The sequence below is a fragment of the Musa acuminata genome, chromosome BXJ2-8 (genome assembly GCF_036884655.1).
Source record: "Musa acuminata AAA Group cultivar baxijiao chromosome BXJ2-8, Cavendish_Baxijiao_AAA, whole genome shotgun sequence".
NCBI lineage: Eukaryota > Viridiplantae > Streptophyta > Magnoliopsida > Zingiberales > Musaceae > Musa > Musa acuminata.
This window is the reverse complement of record NC_088345.1, coordinates 49,961,899-49,986,895: the sequence shown is the minus strand read 5'-3', so window position 1 is coordinate 49,986,895 and position 24,997 is coordinate 49,961,899. Positions and strand designations below refer to the sequence as shown.

At 43.0% G+C, this 24,997-nt stretch overlaps 3 protein-coding genes and 1 long non-coding RNA gene across 9 annotated transcripts; all 4 read right to left on the bottom strand.

The window, feature by feature from the left end:
* Window positions 1-146: 146 nt before the first annotated feature.
* Window positions 147-2,778, bottom strand: LOC135620026 (uncharacterized). 4 transcript variants are annotated; one of them, XR_010489595.1, is made up of 3 exons: window positions 2,300-2,778; window positions 582-2,129; window positions 147-459 (listed from the first exon to the last, which is right to left on the bottom strand). It is a non-coding gene; the product is annotated as an uncharacterized LOC135620026 (long non-coding RNA). The 4 variants fall into 4 exon arrangements; XR_010489596.1 differs by having other exon boundaries at window positions 609-2,129; XR_010489597.1 differs by lacking the exon at window positions 147-459 and having other exon boundaries at window positions 466-745; window positions 872-2,129; window positions 2,300-2,776.
* Window positions 2,779-4,406: 1,628 nt separating this feature from the next.
* LOC135586373 (F-box/kelch-repeat protein At3g61590-like) lies at window positions 4,407-7,048 on the bottom strand. 3 transcript variants are annotated; one of them, XM_065122601.1, is made up of 3 exons: window positions 6,371-7,048; window positions 6,208-6,291; window positions 4,407-5,871 (listed from the first exon to the last, which is right to left on the bottom strand). In XM_065122601.1, the coding sequence occupies exons 2-3, from the start codon at window positions 6,229-6,231 to the stop codon at window positions 4,645-4,647; spliced, it is 1,251 nt and encodes a 416-aa protein (XP_064978673.1). In that variant the 5' UTR covers window positions 6,232-6,291; window positions 6,371-7,048; the 3' UTR covers window positions 4,407-4,644. The 3 variants fall into 3 exon arrangements, with proteins under 3 accessions (XP_064978673.1, XP_064978674.1, XP_064978675.1); XM_065122602.1 differs by having other exon boundaries at window positions 6,152-6,291; window positions 6,371-7,046; XM_065122603.1 differs by lacking the exon at window positions 6,208-6,291 and having other exon boundaries at window positions 6,371-7,045.
* Window positions 7,049-7,676: 628 nt separating this feature from the next.
* On the bottom strand, window positions 7,677-8,804 carry LOC135620023 (acidic endochitinase SE2-like). The gene has a single exon (XM_065122604.1). The coding sequence runs from the start codon at window positions 8,737-8,739 to the stop codon at window positions 7,804-7,806; it is 936 nt and encodes a 311-aa protein (XP_064978676.1). The 5' UTR covers window positions 8,740-8,804; the 3' UTR covers window positions 7,677-7,803.
* A 7,265-nt stretch (window positions 8,805-16,069) lies between these two features.
* LOC135620022 (acidic endochitinase SE2-like) lies at window positions 16,070-17,151 on the bottom strand. The gene has a single exon (XM_065122599.1). It carries the CDS (start codon window positions 17,134-17,136, stop codon window positions 16,201-16,203), a length of 936 nt encoding a protein of 311 aa, XP_064978671.1. The 5' UTR covers window positions 17,137-17,151; the 3' UTR covers window positions 16,070-16,200.
* Between the last annotated feature and the right edge of the window lie 7,846 nt (window positions 17,152-24,997).

Sequence of the window (24,997 nt, the reverse complement as noted above, 5' to 3'; positions counted from 1 at the left end):
GCTCGGGCGAGACGCGGGCAAAGGCAACTTCTCAAACGCGCCTCAACTTACGGACGCATCACGTCCCCTCTTTTCTAAATTTGGACGTGTTAAAATATAAGAAACAAAATTAAAAGTACGAAAATTCTTCCTATACAAAGAAAATATAAAGCAAATGGGCTTCGCATATCTTGACAAAATGATTTGTCAACCTTCTACCTTACATTCCAAGGTTACAAATTCAGTTCAGCTAATAAAAATCTTTCAAACACTAATCTTAGATCATCCAAGTTCGTAAACGAACGAACAAAGTTTTAACATATTCACTTATTTACAGAGAAGGCAGCAACAAGAGTGGCACGGTTGTGTCCACCTTCAAGACTTTATGCACAAAATTCAAGTTATGATCAGCCCAATCTTGAATTCTTGGCCAAAGAATGAAGCGTTTCTTGTGACTTTTGTCCATCCATTCTGCAGGTCCTGCAAATTACAAGTACATTAATTTCTTGTTGCTGTCAAATACTGCAATTCTACAATTTATAATTCTGGTTTTACACTGGTTCACAGAGAATGAGGATTTCGATAAGTGGATGACAACCAACCTTCATTAACAAGAGACGCAAGATTACCTTGTCTCACCTCATGGCATAAAGATCCTGCAAACCACACGAAAGATCCTAAAAGAAAGGCGTGCAATCAACATGGCAGTCAACAGAGACCATATATTCTGTGGAGAATTTTGGGCAACAGACCGGTGATGCTAAATCTAACAAATGCATTATGAAAAAGAGTCAAAAGTTGTGCATCTTGCAGTTAAAATGAACATGTTCAATTTTCTATTGTCATTTCCTGCTATGCAGATTTCATTATGTAACAATTTATAACATATTACTGACTCCCAATGTCTGGACTAGAAAAGAGGGGGCAATCTTCTTCCAGTCCAGTGACAAATATCTTTTGACGTTTGCCGTAGTGAAGAATCGGCTCCTTCCATAGTTGCACTTGCTACTCATGTGTTTCCGATACTGGCCGCGGACTAAAAAGAGCATAAGGTAAGATAAGATGCTTTATTCAACTTCTGTAGAGTGAAGACATTTTATATGATTAAGAACAGCATAAATCTTGAATGCATGGTCAAGGTCTCAATTCTTGATATGGTGCCGGTACCAGTGTGATACCAGTACTCTGTAGGGTCATCTTGGGCATCCTGGTCAAGTGTTAAGCTTCAATTATGTTTGGTAATCAAAGGTAGCTTTTCATTTTTCGCTTTATTTTGGAGTTCTAACAAAATTAAGAAGTGGATTGCAGATTGAACCTTTATCAATAAGAGACTCATTCGATACAAAAAATAAGCCCTGCAACTGGTTTTTAATTTGTCATTGGAAAAAGAGCAGCTAGCTTCTGCCTTCCCCATTAATCCTTCTCTAATCTTTTCTACTCCATCCTTTCTCTTCACTATCTTTTTTTCTCCTAATACCATCATCATGGTACTTTCTTCATATTGCCGAAATCGGAAACTGGTTCAAGTCATTTTTCGATCATATTAACCCCTGATTGGGAATGTTTCATCCTAAAACTTCCCAGCAAAGCTCAGGAGCACAACCCCAATAACAGTTGGTATGTTATGCTGGTTATGCTCATACACAGGAAACTGAGATTATTACCCTACAAATGTACTTATTATTCCCAAAGTGTAAATTAGAAGTGAAGGAGCCTACAGATTGTAGTGCAGCCATCAACTTGTGTCCACCACAACAATCATAAAAATAGTCAACAACCATAACTTTTTTTGATAAATCAAAATAAACATGTCAGTTTATTTCTTATTTGGCCGAAGCAGAAGTGAGAGGTGTCACTGAGATGAGTGATTTCTTTCCTAATCAACACATGCTCAACACAAGAACCATACAAAATTCCAACTCATAAATTTAGGTTGGAAGCAGATTGTGATCATTACCATTTTCTGTTCCTAATCAACAGAAACAAATTGAAAATCTTAGAGAAGTTAGTGGTTTGGGAGATTACGTGAAGTAGGGTTGATAATTGAAGATGTGAGGCAGCTTAAAATCCCCCAACCTCTGCGACTGAGTTGTACTTCACTTAAGAATCAAGATTTTTTGCACTTTGGCTCTTAGATCGAAATGCTCCAACTTGAATACCTCAATCAAAAATTGATTTTTTTTTGTCAGAAAAAAAAATTGGACGAAGAACGTTAAACAAGAAACACATTTCGTAGACATAATTACACCATCAAACAAATCGATTTGTCGCGCATATTTCGGGAAGAATTCTAATTGCTACCAGATTTACTCGATGTTACCTGAAGTGGAGCTAAGATCTCAAGACGCATCTTCGTTGGAACGAAGAAGAGGACCTCAGGCAATGGGGTGTTTTGGGTGGATGCGGAGGGCTATCTTGGAATCTGACGGTGAGGTTTTGTTTTAGTGATTCGAGGGTTTTATCGAATTCCTTAAACTGTTCGGATCGAACCGGGTTCGTCGCCTTGGTTGGTCGGTTCGGGCTGCCCGGTTCAACAGCTAGTGGTTATAATTCTGGTCTCGTGACAAAACCCGTAACCCATTGGCCTCTTTCCCTCGCGCTACAGCTCCCTCGAGTTCACCGGAGTCCGGTGGACGGTCGCCCTCCTAACGACGTGCATATCCCTGCGCTTCTCCTCCCTTTTTCTGATCTGTTTGATCTGATTTTGATTGCAAGATGGCATCTTTCCCCGCAGATGAGGCAAATTCGTGGGGGCAGATTAGAGGCGTCGGATGGATTCTTCTGCTCGTTATCTTCAAGCTTCGATCTTTCCTCTCTTTCCGCGTTGGTGCAGGTCTGCTTCTTCATCACTGCTTCTGTATATGGACCAAGATTCAGTAGTTGATCAAGTTTGTCAAACCTGACCCAAAGATCTAGGACAAATGTTGAGTGGGCTGCAATTGGTCCCCAGCTCTGTGTCTGGCTCTTGTTCATATGCACAAGAAGAAGTCATCTTTCTGAACTTGGTTTGGATTCATGCACAGATGAATGGTGCATTCATCATCTCAGTACACCATGCAAGGAAGAAAAGGAAAGAAATTTACTTTAAACATGGAAAAGGACAGCGTGTGGAATGCTGAATGGAAAGAGACTTACAGTCTCAGCCACCAGCTGACATCCATTGATCAGTAATTGGTAGTTGCCTTGGGCTCCACTCATAATTGACACACAAGAAGCCAGATGTGGCATCAGATTTCACTGTCTTCCCTACCAGATCTTTGCCTGCAGTGTCCTTGATCAGTAGTTGGTAGTTGCTCTTCATATTTAACTGTCCTCCCTACCAAATCTATGACAGATCTTGTTGGCCGAAGATATGAAGAGCAGAGAAGAAAAAACCTATTTCCACCTCAAACATCTACAGTGTCCTTTTAATTTGCCTGCTCTCAACATTTGATCTTTCATGGGGCAACTCACCACCATGCATCATATGGATTTGGAAAAGAAAGAACACCTGCCAGATAACTTATGGGTACTCTGTTCCTTCCTACAGAAAATTGCAAATCATGTCAGAGGGAACTTGAGCTGCTCTCTTGCAATTAGAACTATTGCACAAGGGTGGATAAATCAATGTCAGACAAGGCATCATCCATTTGAATCTTGGCTGTCATATCTTCCAAGAAAATAAACAGGAGAGGAGTCAGCCTGCTATGGCCTTGAATCTTTACAGAGTTACACAAGCCCCACATGACATGTTGCAAACATTGTCATCATGTGAGCCATTGATTTTCCATGTTGCATGCAGAGCTGATGCCATCAATCTAATTATCATGCAACTGGAAACATACGCAAATGGACTGTGCAAGTCATTCATGACTCACCATGAAATGTATCGACATTCATCCGGTATACAATCAATGTTTGATAAAAATATCAATCGATTGGAAGACGACGAATAAAGTTCAGTGAGGACAGAAAAGTTGCTAATCTATAGAAGAGATATGCTAATGGCACAAACTTGAAGCAGCCTCCAAGGTGTAACAGAAACATTACTTTAAGCTGCACATTTTGAGACATTAAAGCAGAAAGCTATGTTCCTTGTACAGCCTAGTAAATATAAAGCAGTAAAGGAGGTTAGAAATGTAGACAAGAACAAAGCTACAATTTGATGCATGTAGACTGGATTAAATGTCGGCAACCCTGATTCTTCTGGGACAATGTTCAATTTTAGCTAATGCAATGAGAGCCACACAGGAATGCTTTCACTTAATGGGGACCTAAAACAAAAGCCCTGAAGGTAATGCACCTATCACTGAAACAACAAGAAGACCAAAGACAAAGCAGATGGGCACAAACAAGTAAAAAGAACTCCAGAAAGGGAATTAAGGGCAAATTCTGCTACTGATTACTAACAAAGCCAGCAAACATGAGATCCAGAAGAAAGCTCAAGATGATAATGTTTGAACCCTTTTTCTTTTATAGGAGAACCTGTCGTTTTAAACACTTGCCATTCCATATGTCACTTTGTGCCATCACATGATCAAGATAAAGGAAAAAAAGAAGAGAAAACATCAAATAACACGACACATGATTTTTCTGTACCAAGAAACCAGCACCTGAAACCCTACAAAAATTTAAAGACACTTTAGCAAACTGTAACTCGGTTCCAACACCAGAGAACAGCAGAGATCAGGAGACCATTTCAAGCCGAGGTTCAAAGCAGAAACCGGTAAAAAGCTGGAGAGGGAATCGTTTGGTCACAGGGCACTTAGCAGACCATTTCCACTGCTTCTGGCTCATGTCAAAAACAAGCAAAGCTGTAGCCCCATAGCTCTGTATAAAGATCAAGTCCTCGGTACCGCTGCTCGCAAAGACATCATCCAACTCACCAAACCCCTGGAAGAACCTGTGAGGCACACGAGCAACCTCTACCCACTCTCCTGCATCAAGTTCCCAAATGCCAATCCCTTTGATGATGTCCGGCTTGTCATACTTTGCAATTCCACCAACCATCACTAGTCTTTCTTTGAGGTTGATCAGCCGACCGCAGGTGAGGGAACAGGGTACCGGTATGGTCACCTGCATCGACGAAACATGTGGTGTTGTGGCCGAGATATCATACATCATCAGTCTATGTCGGAGGTCAGCATTTCCCACAACACCGGTAGAATGAATCAAACAATATAGTACTCCATTGCAGATCACACTTTCATCACCTCCCCTCCATCCAGACAAAACCGTATTTATGGAAGATTCCCATGACTCACTCTCAGAATTGTATGTGTGAATGGAGAAGTCCCACTGTGAAAAATCATCAGGCACCTGTTTAGATTTGATGACAACTATCATATAACGGTGAGAACTTCTATCTACAGAGATGGCAAGAGAACTGTAATCAGGGAAAACAACACCCGGAGGCTCCAAAATCCTTTTCCAGTCTCTTATAATTGGGTTGCAAACAAAAATACGGCTCTGAGTATCATTGTCCATGAAGCAAACTAATCCATTGGAAGAAGAAACGAACCAATTACTTTTCTCGATACAAGGGAGATCAATGTTATACCATTTCCGAAGAACCGGATCATATGCGTAACCTGCTGCAGCCTCATTAAAGGTAAACATGAAGTACCATGGCTTCTGTGGTAACTTGTTTGCCCATATAAACCTCATCGAGTGGATGATATGATACCAAACTTTACACACAGATGTAGCCCTGATGACGCTTGCAATGGGCAGAAAAGAGAATATTTTCTCTAAAACGTCATCAGGAAGAATGCTGTCCAAGGAAACCATAGATACTGTCACTCGATTGTTACCCTCAGAGACATGTTTGCGCTCGATATCCTTGCTTCCAGAGTAGCTAGCAGACAGAGATTCCCATGATTGGTCACTCTCCATGAGAGAGGACAAATTGTTCTGTAGAGAGTGGAATAAGAACATGAAGGATGAAGCATTTCATATCTAAATACACGTTGTTAAGACCAAGCAGTATGTAATATGGATGCATCGAAGTGAATAAAGTCAAACTACTAGTACAAAAAACTTGATTACTAGAACCAGAAAACACAAGAACAATGTCAGGAAAGAGGAATCTATACCTAAAATGCCTCAGAATTCGAATGAAAAAGATCTATAAAAAAAACATCGGAAAAGAAGAGGTCATAGGACATTTCACAACAAAGGTACTGAATTATACATCAAATTGCCAGCAAATGTTGGGTGTAAGCCATATTGCCAACGGGGGCAAATCACCTCCAATTCAAGATCAGCATCCATGGTTGGGCCAGAAGATATTGGAGACAGGAATTGGGATATTCATTCCCAAGCAAATATTACCTGTTCACGGACGGCAGGCAGAATTGAAAACCTAGAGACAAGGACGAGAAAGACAGGATAAACAAGCTTCGAGCCATACCGCTGCAGAAGAAGAAAGAGACGCCAAGATCCGATCTTTTCGGTTCCGCTCGGCCCAAACCCCCAACTTTCCCTTATTCGTCCCACCAAAATATAACCAGAGCTCCGAGTCGGGCGCGATAATGGCGGAGAGAGGTTGTTGGCACGAACCGCTTTTGTTCGCATCCCGCCGCGGAAGGGAGAGCGGGAGTGGGAAGCGGGCGGCCGTGCGGGCTTCCGCAGTACTTATCTTACAGCTTCTGATCCGGCCACAGAAAACGACACCCAAAAGAAGGCAGCTTTGCTTCGGGATCGAGATTGACAGTCCCCAAGAGATAAAAAAGGAGCAAAATGAAACAGTCCTCTCGGCTGCTCGAAAGCAAACAACCAAATAGACAGGCAGAGAACACCAAACGGGAAGCGGATTTCTTCAGTGCCGTTTGGTTTCAGCGCAGCGAGTGAGAGAGAGAGAGAGAGGGGTGCGCGTGCTGTGTGTGTGTATATATCTATATATATTGTTGAGACCTAAACATCTCTGACCTGAGCAGAGGATCCAACTTAGCGCAGCTTCGTACACACCACTGTGAGGAGTTGGTTTTGCTTGCAAGCTTTTCCCCGACCTTTTGACGTCACCATTCCTTGTCTGATCCTCCAAAAAGCCTGCACCTTCTTCTTCTCAACCTTTCATTACTGTTCTATAAGGTTTCTGACATGGATGCATTCCACTGATTCTGGTTCGGAAGAACTTTTAACAGCATCATGTTGGTTTTCTCCTTACCGAGTTCTGAGACCCAACAAATCTGCCCATTAACATGACTGTCTGTGTTTTTCTTGTATTTTTGTCTCACTCAACCTTTAATTTATGATTTGCTGCTCACCGCAGAAAGGAATACGAAGAAGAGCTTTGAGAATACATAATTCGATGTGATCAGTCCATGGAATATTTTTATTATATGAATATTTGGTGAATTTATTATTTACGCCAATGTCAAAAGACACCCTTTCATTACACCTAACCAAAGTTTCATAATCGACACATTCGGGTTACTAAATTTTCAAAAATAGAATCGAAATCGAAACGGACGATTTCGATTTTTTTATTTTTTAATTTAAAAACAATTTAAAATAAAAAATTATAATTTATTTATAATTATTTTTTAAAATCTGAACAATCGTTTTGAGAATTATCGATTTTAAATTTCAAAACTCCAATTCGATTTAGAATCCACTAATTATCGAACTGATTTGAAGTTTTAGTTCGAGTCCAATCGATTCCGACCGTATTACAGCGAGCGCTGCCTTTGATTTCAATCGTTTCACGGGACGGCTTTATGCAATCTTTATTTTATTGGGACGCATCGTCACATCAATCTGGAACACGTTTCTATCACCGTCCCGCCTTATTCATGACCTCGTAATCGGAAGCACACTTATAGTAGTTAGTACATCGCCATCTCAAACACTGTTCCTCACGGCGGCGCCGTACCCGCTGTTGAGATCGTAGTATCTGCTCCACAGCATGATGCCGCCGTAGTTGGACGCAGTCTTGATCGCCGGCAGCACCTGGGAGGTGAGGTCGTCGGGCGGGATGTACCCGCTCCCGGCCGCGTCCTGCGAGGCCGGCAGCCCCAGGAAGACGGTCGACGACGGCAAGCTCGACGTCCACGTCCCCCATGCGCTGCTCAGGCCGCTGACCCCCGACGAGTAGTCGCAGCTGGGGTTGTTGTAGAACTGCACCCACACGTAGTCGAAGAGCCCCGTCTGCAGCGCGTTCCCCAAGGACTGGTCCGGGTAGGGGCACTGCGGCGCCGCCGAGAGGTACACCTTGGTCCTCGCCTGGCTGCCCAAGTCGGAGAGCTGCTTCGCCAGCTCGTCGTAGTGGTCGGGGCCGCCATGCTCGATGTCGAAGTCGATGCCGTCGAGGACGGCGTCGCCCAGCGGGCGCGAGCTGGACGAGCCGCCGAGGTAGTTGTCCCACAGATACGTCGCCACGCTCGCGGCGTCGTCGGAGGAGGAAAGGGAGTAGCTGCTGGAGTCGCCACCGAGGGAGAGGAGCACCTTGATGCCCTGGGACTGGCAGGCGCGGATGTCGGAGCTGAGGCCGGTGCAGGTGCCGGAGGGGGGGTCGCAGTGGCCCGCCAGGTTGAGGACGGGGGTTTGCCCGTTGCCGAAGGTGGTGAGGAAAGCCAGCATCACGTACGAGTAGATGCCGGTGTTGCAGGTGTCGGCAAGGCCGCCCTCGTTGCCGTTCTGGCCCCAGTACACGGCGATGCTGCCGGCGTGGGAACCGGCATAGCAGGCGAAGACGAGGAGGACGACGAGGAGGAGGGAGGAGAGGTTACGGGAGGCCATGGTGGATTGCCTGTGACGATTGGCGAAGGCCTCGTTCATGTTATATAGGGAAGGAGGGTGGGATGGGACCTGCACCAGGGAAGAGAAGATGACAAGGGGAGGCTGCGCTTTGGGATGAAGACAATGAGACTTTGACTAATTCCTGGATGACTCTTAGAGGAGGCGCTCATCCACTCATCATCTTTGCATCGTATAATTTATTTGTATTGCTGTTGTGTTCATCTGTAACTCATGTGATTTCCATCTTTCTTTGAGGTTAAGCATGAGAAGAAACGTATCCTCGAAGTATATATAATCTAATGCGTATGCCGGTACTCTTGAACTGAGTTTGAGATGAATTCATTGACGTAATGCAGAAGGGAAACTCCGAGGAAGTCTCGTGCAGGTGAGGCTGCTGGGAATAAATGGGTCGGTCATCATCCTAAACAACCGCGGCCGATGTGTTCGGTTTGTCAGTATTCATCCTCGCAATGACGCATGAGCACCCGATGTATAATTCCAACACGTAGAGAGGGACGGAAGTGAAGTCAGTCTACCCGGTGGGAACTACGAGAAGGTCGTACGACTGAGTCTTCGCCAGGAACAACGCAGCCTAGAGGTGGCGGTGGGACAAGGACAACGACGGAGGCGAAAATACTCTCGTTGGTGTTCTTCCTCCATAGTCAAACGATGTACCACCGACTAGCTGAGTCAATCGACCCGATAAATCTGACTTTAACAGCTACCCAACATTTCGGACTGAGACGGAGTCAAAGTATACATTGATTGGCTCCGAACCTTACTCACATGTCACACCATCAGAACCTAAATTAGCACAAAAAAGTTATTGGAGTATATTAATCGCCACTCCTTTAATTCTTCAATGCCATACTCTGTTCATGTTAAGTACTTTGATCTTTGGCTTGCAACATGCAGTGAGCGAAATTAATGGGGGAAGAAAGACGTGTTCGCCTTCTTCAACCCTGCTTGCACACGGTTTCCGCTGCGCCATGGGAACGACCACGAACTTATTAGTCTTCCTCCATACTCGACGCACCATCGATGAGTCAATCAATGGCCGGCGCCAGCTTAGCAGATTTCCTAATCGATTGTGACTCCTCGCCACTAAGCTGAGACCAAAGAAACTCACGAGGATCATCATCTTTGCTCCATGACTGTAAATTTCACACTCGAATATATTTTAATATCACGATACAGTTAGTCTCAAAACCTTAAGCGATTAGGAAAGAGCCAATTCCGTGTAAGGTCTCTCAAGTATTAATCCTGACATAAGGGTTTATATTAGAATTCCAACACAAAGAGAGAGAGATGGAAGTCTCCCAGGTCGTCTGAACCTTCTTAAAATATTAGGGTGACCTCGGAGCTTCGTTGATGACTAGTCCTCATAAACAACAACACGGTCAAGAGTTGGTAGTGGGTCATGATCTACGGAGGAGAATACGTATAGGCATCGACATTGTGTCGTTAGGTTTGGGGCCCTTCTCCTCGAGCTCAAGTCTCTAGAATAAGATGGTAATCCAAGTGAAGATTTCGTCAATCTCTATCCCATTTATTCTCCCATGTCTTAGTCTATTCATGTAAAGTTCTTTGATCTTTACCTCGCATCATCCTCATTTTTCTTTCTATTAGAGGATCATCTCATCATCTAAAGTCTATACATATTAGAAGATCCTATTTCCCCAATTAAATAAGAAAATCTGACTGATGAAAAAAATACTCTCTTCTAATATGTATAAATAAATATTGTATTCAACTAATTGAAGTGTTTTTTATTATTACATTTCATTTTATCATGAGATCATAGCCCTTGCGTTAAAGCAAGATTTCTCTTCCGTTCCTCGATATTCAGCGATAGCTAACTCACCTTCTATCAGCATCGCCACTAGCATGACAAGATCACGCTTGCGAGGCCAACAAGGAGTAGATCAATGAGATCCTCCGCATCCACCTTGGCTGCTACTGTACCTTCCTCTCCATCGACGAATCATCGGTCTCGGTCACCTAGACGAGGTGGCTTCCACTGTGTGTCTTGGTCGCTTGGACGAGGCAACTTCTACTGCCACTTCTTCCCCCCTCGAGGCTCTTCCTCCAACAGAGGAGCTCTCCCGTGACGCCCTCATTGGTCGCCTCCGTGTAGCCTTTGAGGAGAACGGTGGCAAGAGCAAAGCCAACGCCCGCACCTTTCGAGCCCACCACCCGGCACCGGTTCAGCTGCTCACCGGTGCCTTCTGTTGCATACTTCTCATCGAGAGGACAAAATTTTGCCACTCCAAGCATCCTCAAACCTGACATCCCAGCACACCTTGTAGATTGCTAGCCGCGCACCCCAGCACACCCTGTAGATTGCAAGTTGTGCACGAGGAGTGCCTCCTCTTGCTGCACCGATATCAAGATCGTGGAAGCTTGCATCACTTACTCGAGAATCTGCTCTTGTTGTTGCCTCTGCTACTCCAAACGCAAGTGCCACATCTCCTGTCAAAGGTCTCCACCTCCCAAGCAAGTGCAAGGCGACCGACGACTGATGATCTGCGTTCGTGCGCAAGGCGATCCCTTCCCTTTAGTGTAGCATCCCTATTTCTTCTCTCTTAACCATGGACGATGCTCCCAAAGGAAGCACGGGTGCTGCCACCTTTGGTGATTGTTGATCAGATCACTGATTTCCTCCTAAACGAACAGCGACTATCTTCTCCCTCTGTCGCTCTGCGCCAGCGTTCGCTCACTGCAACTCTGATAGCATGAGAAAATGAAATGTAATGATAAAGCACTCTTCAATTAGTTGAATATAATATCTATTTATACATGTTAGAAGAAAGGAATTCCCTCAGCTGATCAGCGAGATTTCCTCGGTTGAGACTCAATCGCTCCAGAAACAAACTTCCTTCAACTTCTCCTTTCGTCAGTAGAACTGCTCCTCCAGGCTGCACCTTCAGCCCATTGAGATCAGCTCGCCCAAACGCCTCCTTCGATAAAGATATCTGTCTAAGGATCTGAGACCTCCTAGAGGGGCGAAGAAGAAGATACCTCAACCTGCTGCAGCAATCACTACGATCCTCATTGGAGCCATCTTCCACTCTCCTTCTACAGCTGACAACTCCCTTGCTCTCTCATATACATATCCTCAAAATATCTTTATTATCTACCCCTAGTTATTATCCCCTCAGGGAATATATCACTTCTCAACATATAGGCCTTATAACCATCAATGTTGTAACACTTATCCCTTTTAAATTATCTAAAGATGACAACTACACATCTTGACATGCATAATTTTCTAATCTCCTATTTGGATACGATCTACGAGGCTGTGTCAACAGCTCTCTTCATTGTCCATCAGTAATTATCAATATCCCAGAAGACCCTAGTCTAGTATTAAATCCAGCCCATAAACTATGATTACCCCAAGATCATCTCATCCTCCAAGCTATTCAAACCTCCATCGTCAGGTTCGTCACCCCATCGTGGGGCACCTATCAACTCCTATGAACAATAGTATACGGGAGTTCGTTTGGGAAAATCATGTCGGTCACTAAAGATAGTGATCCCCGAGTGATCCTTCAGATATGTCCCACTCAATCGGTCTTTGTGGACGACAACCCGTAAAAGGTCATTCGGGCCTATCGCTCACATGGACAAAATACTATGTGGAGGGCATTACAACAGTTACAAACGATCCCCTCGATCGCCTAGGTATAAAAGTCAACCCCTGATGGCTGTCCAAGGGTCGGACTTCTCTTTAAGAAAATCCTTTATACCCCATGCAACTTCACAAAGCTAATTTGAACATCGGAGAGATCGAGTCGGGTTAGAAAACTCCCCCCGACATTAACCTTTGTGCATAAACCCACCAAGAAGACCAAAGTATATCCTAGATCCTCATAAACTACCTTAGATTCATCGACACCACACCAACCACCTCGCTATACAACCATGAGGGATCCTCGGACGACCTTGCAACGTTAGAATGAGACCAAATCATACCGACTATCAATTGACAACACTCAGGCAATAACAATATAATTGATAATGATAATCTCATGAGGAATAATATAATTCTCACTCCTATAATTTAGGATGAATGAGTGTTGCACTGGGCTAACAGCAAGCAACATATATGGTGGGCTTCAAGCAAACCTAATGCAATTGATTTGTTGCATGATACATTCATGGCAACAATCCAGACTTAGATGAGTCATTATTTTGTTTAAGCTTTGGAGGTGGACCATCTATATTGACAGGTTACACAGATGCAGATACGACAATAGATATTAATACAATGAAGTATACATTAGGTTTTGTACTTATTTTATAAGGGGAGTTGTGTCATGGCAATCAAGATTACAAAGGTATATTGCTCTCTCCACCACAGAGGCAGAATATATTAGAGGTTTGCAAAGAAATATTATGGATAAAAAAATTCTTACAAAAATTATGATCGAAAAAAGAAAACTATGTAGTGTATTGTGAAAGTCAGAGTGTCATCTATTTATGTAAGAACCCAACTTTTCAATCCAAGTCAAAGCATATAGATGTAAGATACCATTGGATTCGAAATATACTTGAAGAGAAACAATTACAACTTTAGAAAATTCATACAGATGGTAATGGAGCAGATATGTTGATAAAGACCTTACTAAAAGAAAGACAAAAGATTACCAATAGTTTGTCGGTATGATTTCACATTGAGGATAATGAGAGAGCCTCCCTTATGGGCTGAAGAGAGAGATCGTTGGGCAAATGACTCATTATTCAACTTATAGTAGGCTTTAATTACTCATAGCCCACTTTAATCTTAACTCTTTTCTCTTTTAACCAAAACACTAACTCTTTTAACTAAGAAGTATGGTTGCTAGGGCAAAAAAAGAGGGCAGTGGTGGTTGTAAAAAAGAGAGAAGCAACAATGACAGTTAAGGACAACATAGAGACTATTCTCAATCATCCAAGAAATGTTATGATCTCATAATAGATCAGATTTATTGTAGATTCTTGTTGTGATCACTTGAGGAGATTTTGGATATTATGCACAATGACGTAATCCTTATATCATAGTTATTCTCTTGTGATTATTGCTTGGGTTTTGGGCAAAAGACTCTAAGATTTGTATATTCATTATTTTTATAGTAGATTTTCTCTTGCTTACCTTATGATTTTTACCCTTCGTGTTGGAGGGATTTTTCATGTAAATTTTGATATTATATTTGATTATAATTTTCATTTAATTCTGCTATGTGTTATGATTTATTTGTTAGTATACAAAATTCTCTTTTTATCTCATCACTTTTACTGGTGCTTCGCCGGTCTCTATCTCATTTATTCTCTCATGTCTTAGACTATTCATTTAAAGTTCGTTAATTTTGGCTTGCATCATCCTCGTTTTTCTTTCTCCAAGTCTATACACAGTAGAAGATCGAACATGAAGCTACGAAAGCAGTTCAATTCCTACATGAAGCTACTTTTAAAGCAATGTATTTTTGTTCGAGTAAAGAAAACAAGAAGCTATCGAGCATAAGTGAAAGCATGCCACTAAATTATTTTATTCGATGATGCTAGTGCAATCTTAGTTTATGCTTTAAGCCAAGTCACTATTATAGTGCATTCACATGTCACTCTATTTTTTCACATTGAAAGATTAACTCTTTGCATGAATGTGATATACGGTTTAGATAAATTAAGGTAAGTTCATGATAATGAAATATCGATAGAGTTAAAGTTCCCATCTTACATCAGGTTCATATATCTAATAGGAAATATTTTGACAAAACTAGCTTTATTGTTGATCGCCACCGAGATGTCGACATGGAAGGTAAGGGTAAATCACCTCCCGACCCGATTGCATCGTGGGGCACTTGTCGGCCCTCGTAGATAATAGTTCACGGGAGATCGTTCCGATTAATTTTGTTGATCACCAAGAATAGTAGTCTCCGGATAATCCTTCTGATATATCCCCACTTAGTTGGCCTTTGTGAACGATAACCTATAGAGGATCGCTCAGACCTCTCATTCACATGGACAAAATGCTATGCGGAGGGCATTATAATATTAACAAACGATCTCCTTGATCGCCCAGGTATAAAAGTCAGACCTCGACGCTTGCCCAAGGGTCGAACATCTTTTCACAAAAACCCTTTATACCTCACACAACTCCACAAAACTAATTTGAACATCGGAAGAGTCAGGTCGGAAAACTCCGCCCGACACTAACCTTTGTGTAGGAACCTGGGAAGATCGAAGTCCATCTCAGATCCTTAGAAACTACCTCAGATTCTTCGGTGCCACACTAGCTCCCTCGCTAGACAAACAGCCACGAGGGATCCTCAAAAGACCTTACGTCTCAAAAACAAGATCAAACTGTAACACTCAGCAAACAACAATATCGTTGGTAATGATAATCTCCCAGGGAATAATATAATTCTCACTCCTATAATGTAGGATTAATGAGCGTCGCAACATATATGGTGAGCTTCAAGCAAATCCACTGCAATTGATTCGTCGCATGATACATTCACGGCAACAGACCAAACTTAGACGAGTCATTATTTTGTTGGGTAAACCTCAATTTATTCGGACCCTAACCCAACATGAACATAGATTAAAAAATTAGGGGCATATGGCCCATTCGGAAGAAACGCATGAGGAATTATGATTAGACAACATTCCATGTTGGTTAGAAAGGTCATATTCAATGACCGAAGGCAAAGAGATAGAGAGAGGCAAAGGATGTCTCGTGTAAAAACCAATTAGAGAAGCATCATTTCTATTTAATAAAAGTCTAATAGTGAAAGCTTTCTCGTATAAAATGCTTTATTAAAAATAGAAGTATTTTTATTATGTCGAGAACATTTTTTTGAAGGTGAAGGAAGGCCTACACATCCTCGAGTTTCTTCTTTGTGGACAAAGTACGTCATCTCCGACCAAACTACGTCTTGCATGATCAAAGAAACGAATATATGAAGAAGAGCTTACAGAACAAATAATTAAAAATATAATTCCATTGTTTATAAGATAAAGTTTATTTCAATGCGATCAGACTATAGAATGTTTTTATTAGAAACGAGAAAAACCAGCTGTTTATAATATGCAAACTTGTCTCTTAATTAACGAAGCCATCATCAATTCATGAATATTTGCTGAATTTGTTATTTGCATCAATTGTCATCGATACACCACCTTTCATGGTCCGTCTATGGGTTTATTTTAATTATTTCACGTGTCAAGCATACTTTATATTTTTTTATTTTTATAAAATAAAAAATAGTACTATAAATAAAGGACATGATACTCGTGTACTCAAATATGATGCTCACATCTAAATTTAAATTTAAGATATATCACTTATGTATTATTTATTACTCTGACCACCTCAATGCCTCCATAAAAACACGCAATCTTTATTTTATTGAGACGCATCGTCACATCAATCTGGAACACGTTTCTATCACCATCCCGCCTTATTCATGACCTCGTAATCGAAAGCACACATATGGTAGTGAGTACATCGCCATCTCAAACACTGTTCCTCACGGCAGCGCCGTACCCGCTGTTGAGATCGTAGTATCTGCTCCACAGCATGATGCCGCCGTAGTTGGACGCAGTCTTGATCGCCGGCAGCACCTGGGAGGTGAGGACGTCGGGCGGGATGTACCCGCTCCCGGCCGCGTCCTGCGACGCCGGCAGCCCCAGGAAGACGGTCGATGACGACAAGCTCGACGTCCACGTCCCCCATGCGCTGCTCAGGCCGCTGACCCCCGACGAGTAGTCGCAGCCGCGGTTGTTGTAGAACTGCACCCACACGTATTCGAAGAGCCCCGTCTGCAGCGCGTTCCCCAAGGACTGGTCCGGGTAGGGGCACTGCGGCGCCGCCGAGAGGTACACCTTGGTCCCAGCCTGGCCGCCCAAGTCGGAGAGCTGCTTCGCCAGCTCGTTGTAGTGGTCGGGGCCGCCATGCTGGATGTCGAAGTCGATGCCGTCGAGGACGGCGTCGCCCAGCGGGCGCGAACTGGACGAGCCGCCGAGGTAGTTGGCCCACAGATACGTCGCCAAGCTCGCGGCGTCGTCGGAGGAGGACAGGGAGTAGCTGCTGGAGTCGCCACCGAGGGAGAGGAGCACCTTGATGCCCTGGGACTGGCAGGCGCGGATGTCGGAGCTGAGGCCGGTGCAGGTGCCGGAGGGGGGGTCGCAGTGGCCCGCCAGGTTGAGGACGGGGGTTTGCCCGTTGCCGAAGGTGGTGAGGAAAGCCAGCATCACGTACGAGTAGATGCCGGTGTTGCAGGTGTCGGCAAGGCCGCCCTCGTTGCCGTTCTGGCCCCAGTACACGGCGATGCTGCCGGCGTGGGAACCGGCATAGCTGGCGAAGACGAGGAGGACGACGAGGAGGAGGGAGGAGAGGTTACGGGAGGCCATGGTGGATTGCCTGTGACGATTGGCGAAGGCCTCGTTCATGTTATATAGGGAAGGAGGGTGGGATGGGACCTGCACCCGGGAAGAGAAGATGACAAGGGGAGGCTGCGCTTTGGGATGAAGACAAGAAGACTTTGATTAACTGCTGGATGACTCTTAGAGGAAGTGCTCATCCACTCATCATCTTTGCTTCGTATAATTTATTTGTATTGCTGTTGTGTTCATCTGTAACTCATGTGATTTCCTTCTTTCTTTGAGGTTAAGCATGAGAAGAAACGTATCCTCGAAGTATATAAAATCTTACAACCTATATATTTCTGTGACACGCTGCGCCGCGAGCACACTTCTTCGAGTCTGCTTCGCGCACGGTTGCCACCGCCTCATTCACGCCTTCATTTATTTGGTCTTCCTCTATGGTCGATGCACCAGCGACCAACCGAGTCAATTGACTTGTGAGGGATCGAGTCGTCTCTGTGCAAACATCGTCGAGGACAGAGATAAGGATGGCGGTAGATCGATTCTTTTCGGGCATCCGAATCTAATGCGTATGCCGGTACTCTTGAACTGAGTTTGAGATGAATTCATTGACGTAATGCAGAAGGGAAACTCCGAGGAAGTCTCGTGCAAGTGAGGCTGCTGGGAATAAATGGGTCGGTCATCATCCTAAACAACCGCAGCCGATGTGTTCGGTTTGTCAGTATTCATCCTCGCAATGACGCATGAGCATCCGATGTATAATTCCAACACGTAGAGAGGGATGGAAGTGAAGTCAGTCTACCCGGTGAGAACCACGAGAAGGTCCTACGACAGAGTCTTCGCCAGGAACAACGCAGCCTAGAGGTGGCGGTGGGACAAGGACAACGACGGAGGCGAAAATGCTGGCGTTGGTGTTCAAAGATCAAAGGACTTTACATGAAGAGAGTATGGCATTGAAGAATTAAAGGTGTGGCGATTAATATACTCCAGTAACTTTATTGTGCTAACTTAGGTTCTGATGGTGTGACATGTAAGGTTCGGAGCCAATCGATGTATACTTTTGGTTCCGTCTCAGTCCGAGATGTTGGGTGGCTGTTAAGTCAGATTTCTCGAGTCCACATGTCACACCATCAGAACCTAACTTAGCACAAAAAGGTTCTTGGAGTATATTAATCTCCACACGTTTAATTCTTCATTGCCTTACTCTGTTCATGTAAAGTCCTTTGATCTTTGGCTTGCAACATGCGGTGAGCGAAATTAATGGGGGAAGAAAGACGTGTTCGCCTTCTTCAACCCTGCTTGCACACGGTTTCCGCTGCACCATGGGAACGACCACGAACTTATTAGTCTTCCTCCATACTCGACGCGCCATCGATGAGTCAATTAATGGCCGACGCCAGTTTAGCAGATTTCCTAATCGATTGTGACTCCTCGCCACTAAGCTAAGACCAAAGAAACTCACGAGGATCATCATCTTTGCTCCATGACTGTAAATTTCACACTCGAATATATTTTAATATCACGATACAGTTAGTCTCAAAACCTTAAGCGATTAGGAAAGAGCCAACTTCGTGTAAGGTTGGTTTATTATAAGTATTAATCCTGACATAAGGGTTTACATTAGAATTCCAACACAAACAGAGAGAGATGGAAGTCTCCCAGGTCATCTGAACCTTCTTAAAATATTAGGATGACCTCGGAGCTTCGTTGACGACAAGTCCTCATCAACAACAACACGGTCAAGAGTTGGTAGTGGGTCATGATCTACGGAGGAGAATACGTATAGGCATCGACATTGTGTCGTTAGGTTTGGGACCCTTCTCCTCGAGCTCAAGTCTCTAGAATAAGATCGTAATCCAAGCGAAGATTTCGTCAAGCTCCATCCCATTTATTCTCACATGTCCTATTCTATTCATCTAAAGTTCACATCATCCTCATTTTTCTTTCTATTAGAGGATCATTGTCATCATCTAAAGTCTATACATACTAGAAGATTCTATTTCCCCAACTATACAAGAAAATCTCGCTGATCAAGGAAATACTCTCTTTTAACATGTATAAATAAAGATAGTGATCCCCGAGTGATCCTTCGGATATGTCCCCGATCAATCGGCCTTTGTGGACGACAACCCGCAAAAGGTCATTCAGGCCTATCGCTCACGTGGACAAAATGCTATGTGGAGGGCATTACAACAGTTACAAACGAACCCCTCGATCGCCTATGTATAAAAGTCAACCTCTGATGCTTGTTCAAGGGTTTGACTTCTCTTGAAGAAAATCCTTTATACCCCACGCAACTTTACAAAGCTAATTTGAGCATCGGATGGGTCAAGTCGAGTCGGGAAACTCCTCCCGACATTAACCTTTGTGCATGAACCCACCAAGAAGACCAAAGTCCGTCCTAGATCCTCAGAAACCACCTTAGATTCGTCGGCACCACACCAACCACCTCGCCAGACAACCATGAGGGATCCTCGGACGACCTTACAACTTTAGAATAAGACCAAATCATACCGACTATCAATTGACAACACTCAATCAACAACAATATAATTGATAATGACAATCTCGTGAGGAATAATATAATTCTCACTCCTATAATTTAAAATGAATGAGTGTTGAACTAGGCTAACAGCAAGCTATATATATGATGGGCTTCAAGCAAACCCAATGCAATTGATTTGTTACATGATACATTCATGGCAACAATCCAGACTTAGATGAGTCCTTATTTTGTTTAAGCTATGGAGGTGGACAATCAATGTTGACAGGTTACACAGATGCAGATATAATAATAGATATTGATACGAGGAAGTCTACGTTATGCTTTGTATTTACTTTTGCAATGGGAGTTGTGTCATGGCAATCCAGATTGCAAAGGTATATTGCTCTCTTCACCATAAAGGCAGAATATATTGCTACTATAGAGGTTTGCAAGTAAATATTGTGGATAAAAGAATTCTTACAAAAATTATGACTGAAAAAGGAAAACTATATAGTGTATTGTGAAAGTCAGAGCATCATCTATTTGTGTAAGAACCTAATTTTTCATTTCAAGTCAAAGCATATATATGTCAGGTATCATTGTATTCAAAATTTACTTGAAGAAAAGCAGTTGCAACTTTAGAAAATTCATAGAGATGATAATGGAGTAGATATGTTGATAAAGACCTTACCAAAAGAAATGCAAAAGATATACCAATAGTTGGTATGATTTCACATTGAGGAGTCATGAGACAACCTCCCTTATAGGCTGAATGGGGAGGTTGTTGGGCAGATGACTCATTATTCAACTCATAGTAGGCTTTAATTACCCACAACCCACTTTACTCTTAACTCTCTTTTTTTTAAACTAAAATACTAACTCTTTTAACCAAGAAGTATGGTTGCTAGGGCAAAAAAGAGGGCAGCGATGGTTGTAAAAAAGAGAGATGCAACGGTGAAAGTTGAGGAAAGAAAAACAAGAGAAGAAGGAAAGGGAAGAAGACAAGGTCAACGTAGAGACTATTCTCAATCATCCAGTAAGTGTTCTGATCTCATATTAGATCAGATTTATTGTAGATTCCTGTTCTGATCACTTGAGGAGATTTTGGATATTATGCACAATGACGTAATCCTTATATCATAATTATTCTCTTGTAATTGTTGCTTAGGTTTTGGGCAAAAGATTCTGAAATTTGTATATTCATTATTTTTATAGTAGATTTTCTCTTGCTTACCATGTGGTTTTTACCCTTCATGTTGAGGAGTTTTCCACGTAAATTTTGATGTTTTATTTTATTATAATTTTTATTTAATTCTACTATGTATTATGATATGCTTGTATTTGTTGGTACACAAAATTCTCTATCTCATTTATTCTCTCATGTCTTAGTCTATTCATCTAAAGTTCGTTAATTTTGGCTTGCATCATCCTCGTTTTTCTTTCTCCAAGTCTATACATAGTAGAAGATCCAACATGAAGCTACTAAAGCAGTTCAATTCCTACAGCTCCCTTCTATTGAGCTCAACACCAACTCTCTCGGAGGCTGTCAATTGCTCTAGTATTAGTTTTGGCCTTTTTGACACACTTGATGCAAGTGGAACCAAGCAGTTGAATTTTGGCAGATCACAGATATCTACTTTTAATTATATTATTCACAAAAACCCTTTATACCTCACACAACTCCATAAAACTAACTTGAACATCAGGGTCGGGTCGGGAAACTCCGCCTGACACTAAACTTTGTGTAGGAACCTGGAAAGATCGAAGTCCATCCTGAATCCTCAAAAACCACCTCAGATTCATCGATGCCACACCAGCTCCCTTGCTAAACAACCACGAGGGATCCTCAAATGACCTTACGTCTTCGAGACAAGATCAAACCGTAACACCCAGCAAACAACAATATCGTTGGTAATGACAATCTCAATCTCATGGGGAATAATATAATTCTCACTCCTATAATTTATGATTAATGAGCGTCGCACTGGGCTGACAGCAAGCAACATATATGGTGAGCTTCAAGCAAACCCATTGCAATTGATTCGTCGCATTATACATTCACGGCAACGGTGCAGACTTAGACGAGTCATTATTTTGTTGGGTGAACCTCAATTTATTCGGATCCTAACCTAACATGAACATCGATTCAAAACTTAGGGGCATATGACCCATTCGGAAGAAACGCACGAGGAATTATGATCAGACAACGTTCCATGTTGGTTAGAAAGGTCATATTCACTGACCGAAGGCAAAGACATAGAGAGAGGCAAATCCAACTGTCTCGTGATCGCGTTTGGGCGGTGGTGGGAGCATGATCAGGGATCCAACGACGATCCAATATAAGTGGTGGAGGGCGATTAAATATTTTTTTATTAAATTGATGAAAAAGGATGCCTCGTGTAAAAACCAATTAGAGAAGCATAATTTCTATTTAATAAAAGTCTAATAGTGAAAGCTTTCTCGTATAAAATGCTTTATTAAAAATAGATGTGCATACTGGACAAGTATTTTTATTATGTCGAGAACATTTGTTTTAAAGGTGAAGGAAGGCCTACACATCCTCGAGTTTCTTCTTTGCGGACAAAGTACGTCTTCTCTGACCAAACTATGTATTGCATGATCAAAGAAACGAATATATGAAGAAGAGCTTACAGAACAAATAATTAAAAATATAATTCCATTGTTTATATATAAAGTTTATTTCAATAAGATCAGCCTATAGAATGTTTTTATTAGAAACGAGAAAAACCTGCTGTTTATAATATACAAACTTGTCTCTTAATGAACGTAGCCATCAATTCATGAATATTTGCTGAATGTGGGTTTATTTTAATTATTTCACGAGTCAACCATACTTTTTATATATATATTTTTTTTATTTATATAAAAAAAAATTAGTACTATAAATAAAGGACATGATACTCATGTACCCAAATATGATGCTCACATCTAAATTTAAATTTAAGATATATCACTTATGTATTATTTATTACACTGACCACCTCAATGCCTCCATAAAAACACGCAATCTTTATTTTATTGGGACACATCGTCACATCAATCTGATTTGAGTTATCAAAAAAGAATCATAATAATTTGAATGAGTTTTATCTTGATTTCTCGTGATTTATGACTTAAAATTGTTTATGAATCAATATTTTATTTTTTTGAACTCTCATATTTCTTTTTATCGTTTACTAAAGAAGAAAATTTTCTAAATCAATCATGATTTTTCAGAATTACAATTTTTATGATTCATAATAAATTGAGAGATTTTATATGCGTATCTTATTCTCCTATAAGATTGAATGAATTTTATCTATATCATGATTTCCTAAGAATTATTTTTATTATTTATTTAAGAGGAGATTTGTTAAAATGAATCATGGTTTCTCTTGATTTCTTGGAATTATAACTTAAATTTTTTTTTTATAAATCAAGATTGCCTACTATGATTCTTTTTTTTCTCAAATTGAGTTATCGAAAAAGAAACACAATATGTCTCTTAATATTCACAATTTGTCTTCATAATTTGTATATCTTGTTGGTGTTAACAACCTTAAGCCGTGGCCTCGGGGCCAACGCGACTTGGTTCGGGTCCGAATGATTAGGGATCTTCCTGAGCGACCTTTGAGACTGTTGAGGTGGTCGACTGCGGTGGTCCGATCGCGACGGGACAACCGTTTCCTCTGGAAGGGAACTCTTCGCCTGGGCACGCGGTGGGAGGCGCTCCGTCTTCGTCCTTGCACACAGGTTAGGTCGGGAAGCTCGACCCGACCCCTCCGACGATCAAGTCAGTGAACGGTCACAGGGAGTTTTTCTCACATGATTCTCCTCCTCCACTCTTTCTGAGCGCGAGGGTTTTTATAGGGAAGGTTATCGTTGCCTGATGTGCCCGCTTGCAGGGAGCATGATCATACTCCTGGTAACGTCTAACACCAGTGTTGGCATGGCGTGAAGGACCGGGCTCGCACAGGATGTTAATATGCCTCGATCGGTGTTCCGGTCTGTTTTGGTCAAGCGCTGTTAGGTCAACCGAGGCACGAGGCGTCATCCGGGCACAACTGACGTTAACTCACAACGGACCGGCTACCGCCCGACAGGGATAATTTCTTAAAGCTGAAGTCATGCCTCGGACCCCCCGACAAGGACAATTTCTTAAAGCTGAAGCCATGTCTTTAAGAAATTGTCCCTGTCGGGCGGTAGCCAATCCGTTACCAAGGGTGTGGGAATCGTGGAGTTTAGCAATCGAGGAGAGCTGGGGGCGCAGCGATGGTCTCGGGCAATGTGCAATCGAGAAGCACGACTCAGTCGAGCGGGCCAAGCAGAGGTGGTCTCGAGCAACATGCAACCGAGGAGCACGACTCAAACGGGCAGGCCGAGCAGAGGTGGTCTCGGGCAACATGCAACCGAGGAGCACGACTCAAACGGGCAGGCCGAGCAGAGGTGGTCTCGGGCAACATGTAGCCGAGGAGCACGACTCAGGCGGGCAGGCCGCGCAGAGGTGGTCTCGGGCAACATGCAACCGAGGAGCACGACTCAGTCGGGCAGGCCGAGCAGAGGTAGTCTCGGGCAACACGTAACCGAGAAGCACGACACAATCGGGCAGGCCGAGCATAGGTGGTCTCGGGCAACACGCGGCCGAGGAGCACGGCTCAGGCGGGTAGGTCGAGTAGAGGTGGTCTCGGGCAACATGCAACCGAGGAGCACGACTCAAGCGGGCAGGCCGCGCAGAGGTGGTCTCGGGCAACACGCAACCGAGGAGCACTGCTCAATCGGGCAGGCTGCGCAGATGTGGTTTCGGGTAACATGCAACCAAGGAGCACGACTCAGGCTGGCAGGCCGCGCAAAGGTGGTCTCGGGCAACATGCAACCGAGGAGCACGACTCAGTCGAGCAAGCCGAGTAGAGGTGGTCTCGGGCAACATGCAGTCGAGGAGCACGACTCAGGCAGGCAGGCCGTTGAATCTGAAGATAACACCTCGGGCTTCGGGTGGGCGCTCGGGTTTCCCATCGCTCGATCTTCTAGCGGGGCCGGTCGAACCTGAGGCGACGCGGGGAGCTCTGGGGGTATCGTGTGAGCCCGATCGGGCGGCACTTGTTGCAGCAGTGGTTGGATCGTAGGTAGGTGCGCTGGATTAGAAATGAGCGGGATATGATGGATGATGCATTCGACTTCATCGAAAGAAATGGAGGGATCACAACAGAGGAAAACTATCCTTATGTAGCTCAACAAGAATGATGCTCTTTCAGAGGACTAAAATTGTAACTGGCTTAGGATAACTTATACCAAATTATTCCAACACTGAACCAAGCATACTCTAGGAGATCTTAAAATTTCCGAAAAAGGATAACAGAATCATTAGAAACCTTACTAAAAGAATTCATTTTCGAAGAAAACTACATTTTTTTAAAAAACTAAGAAAGAAACGCGCCAGGATGC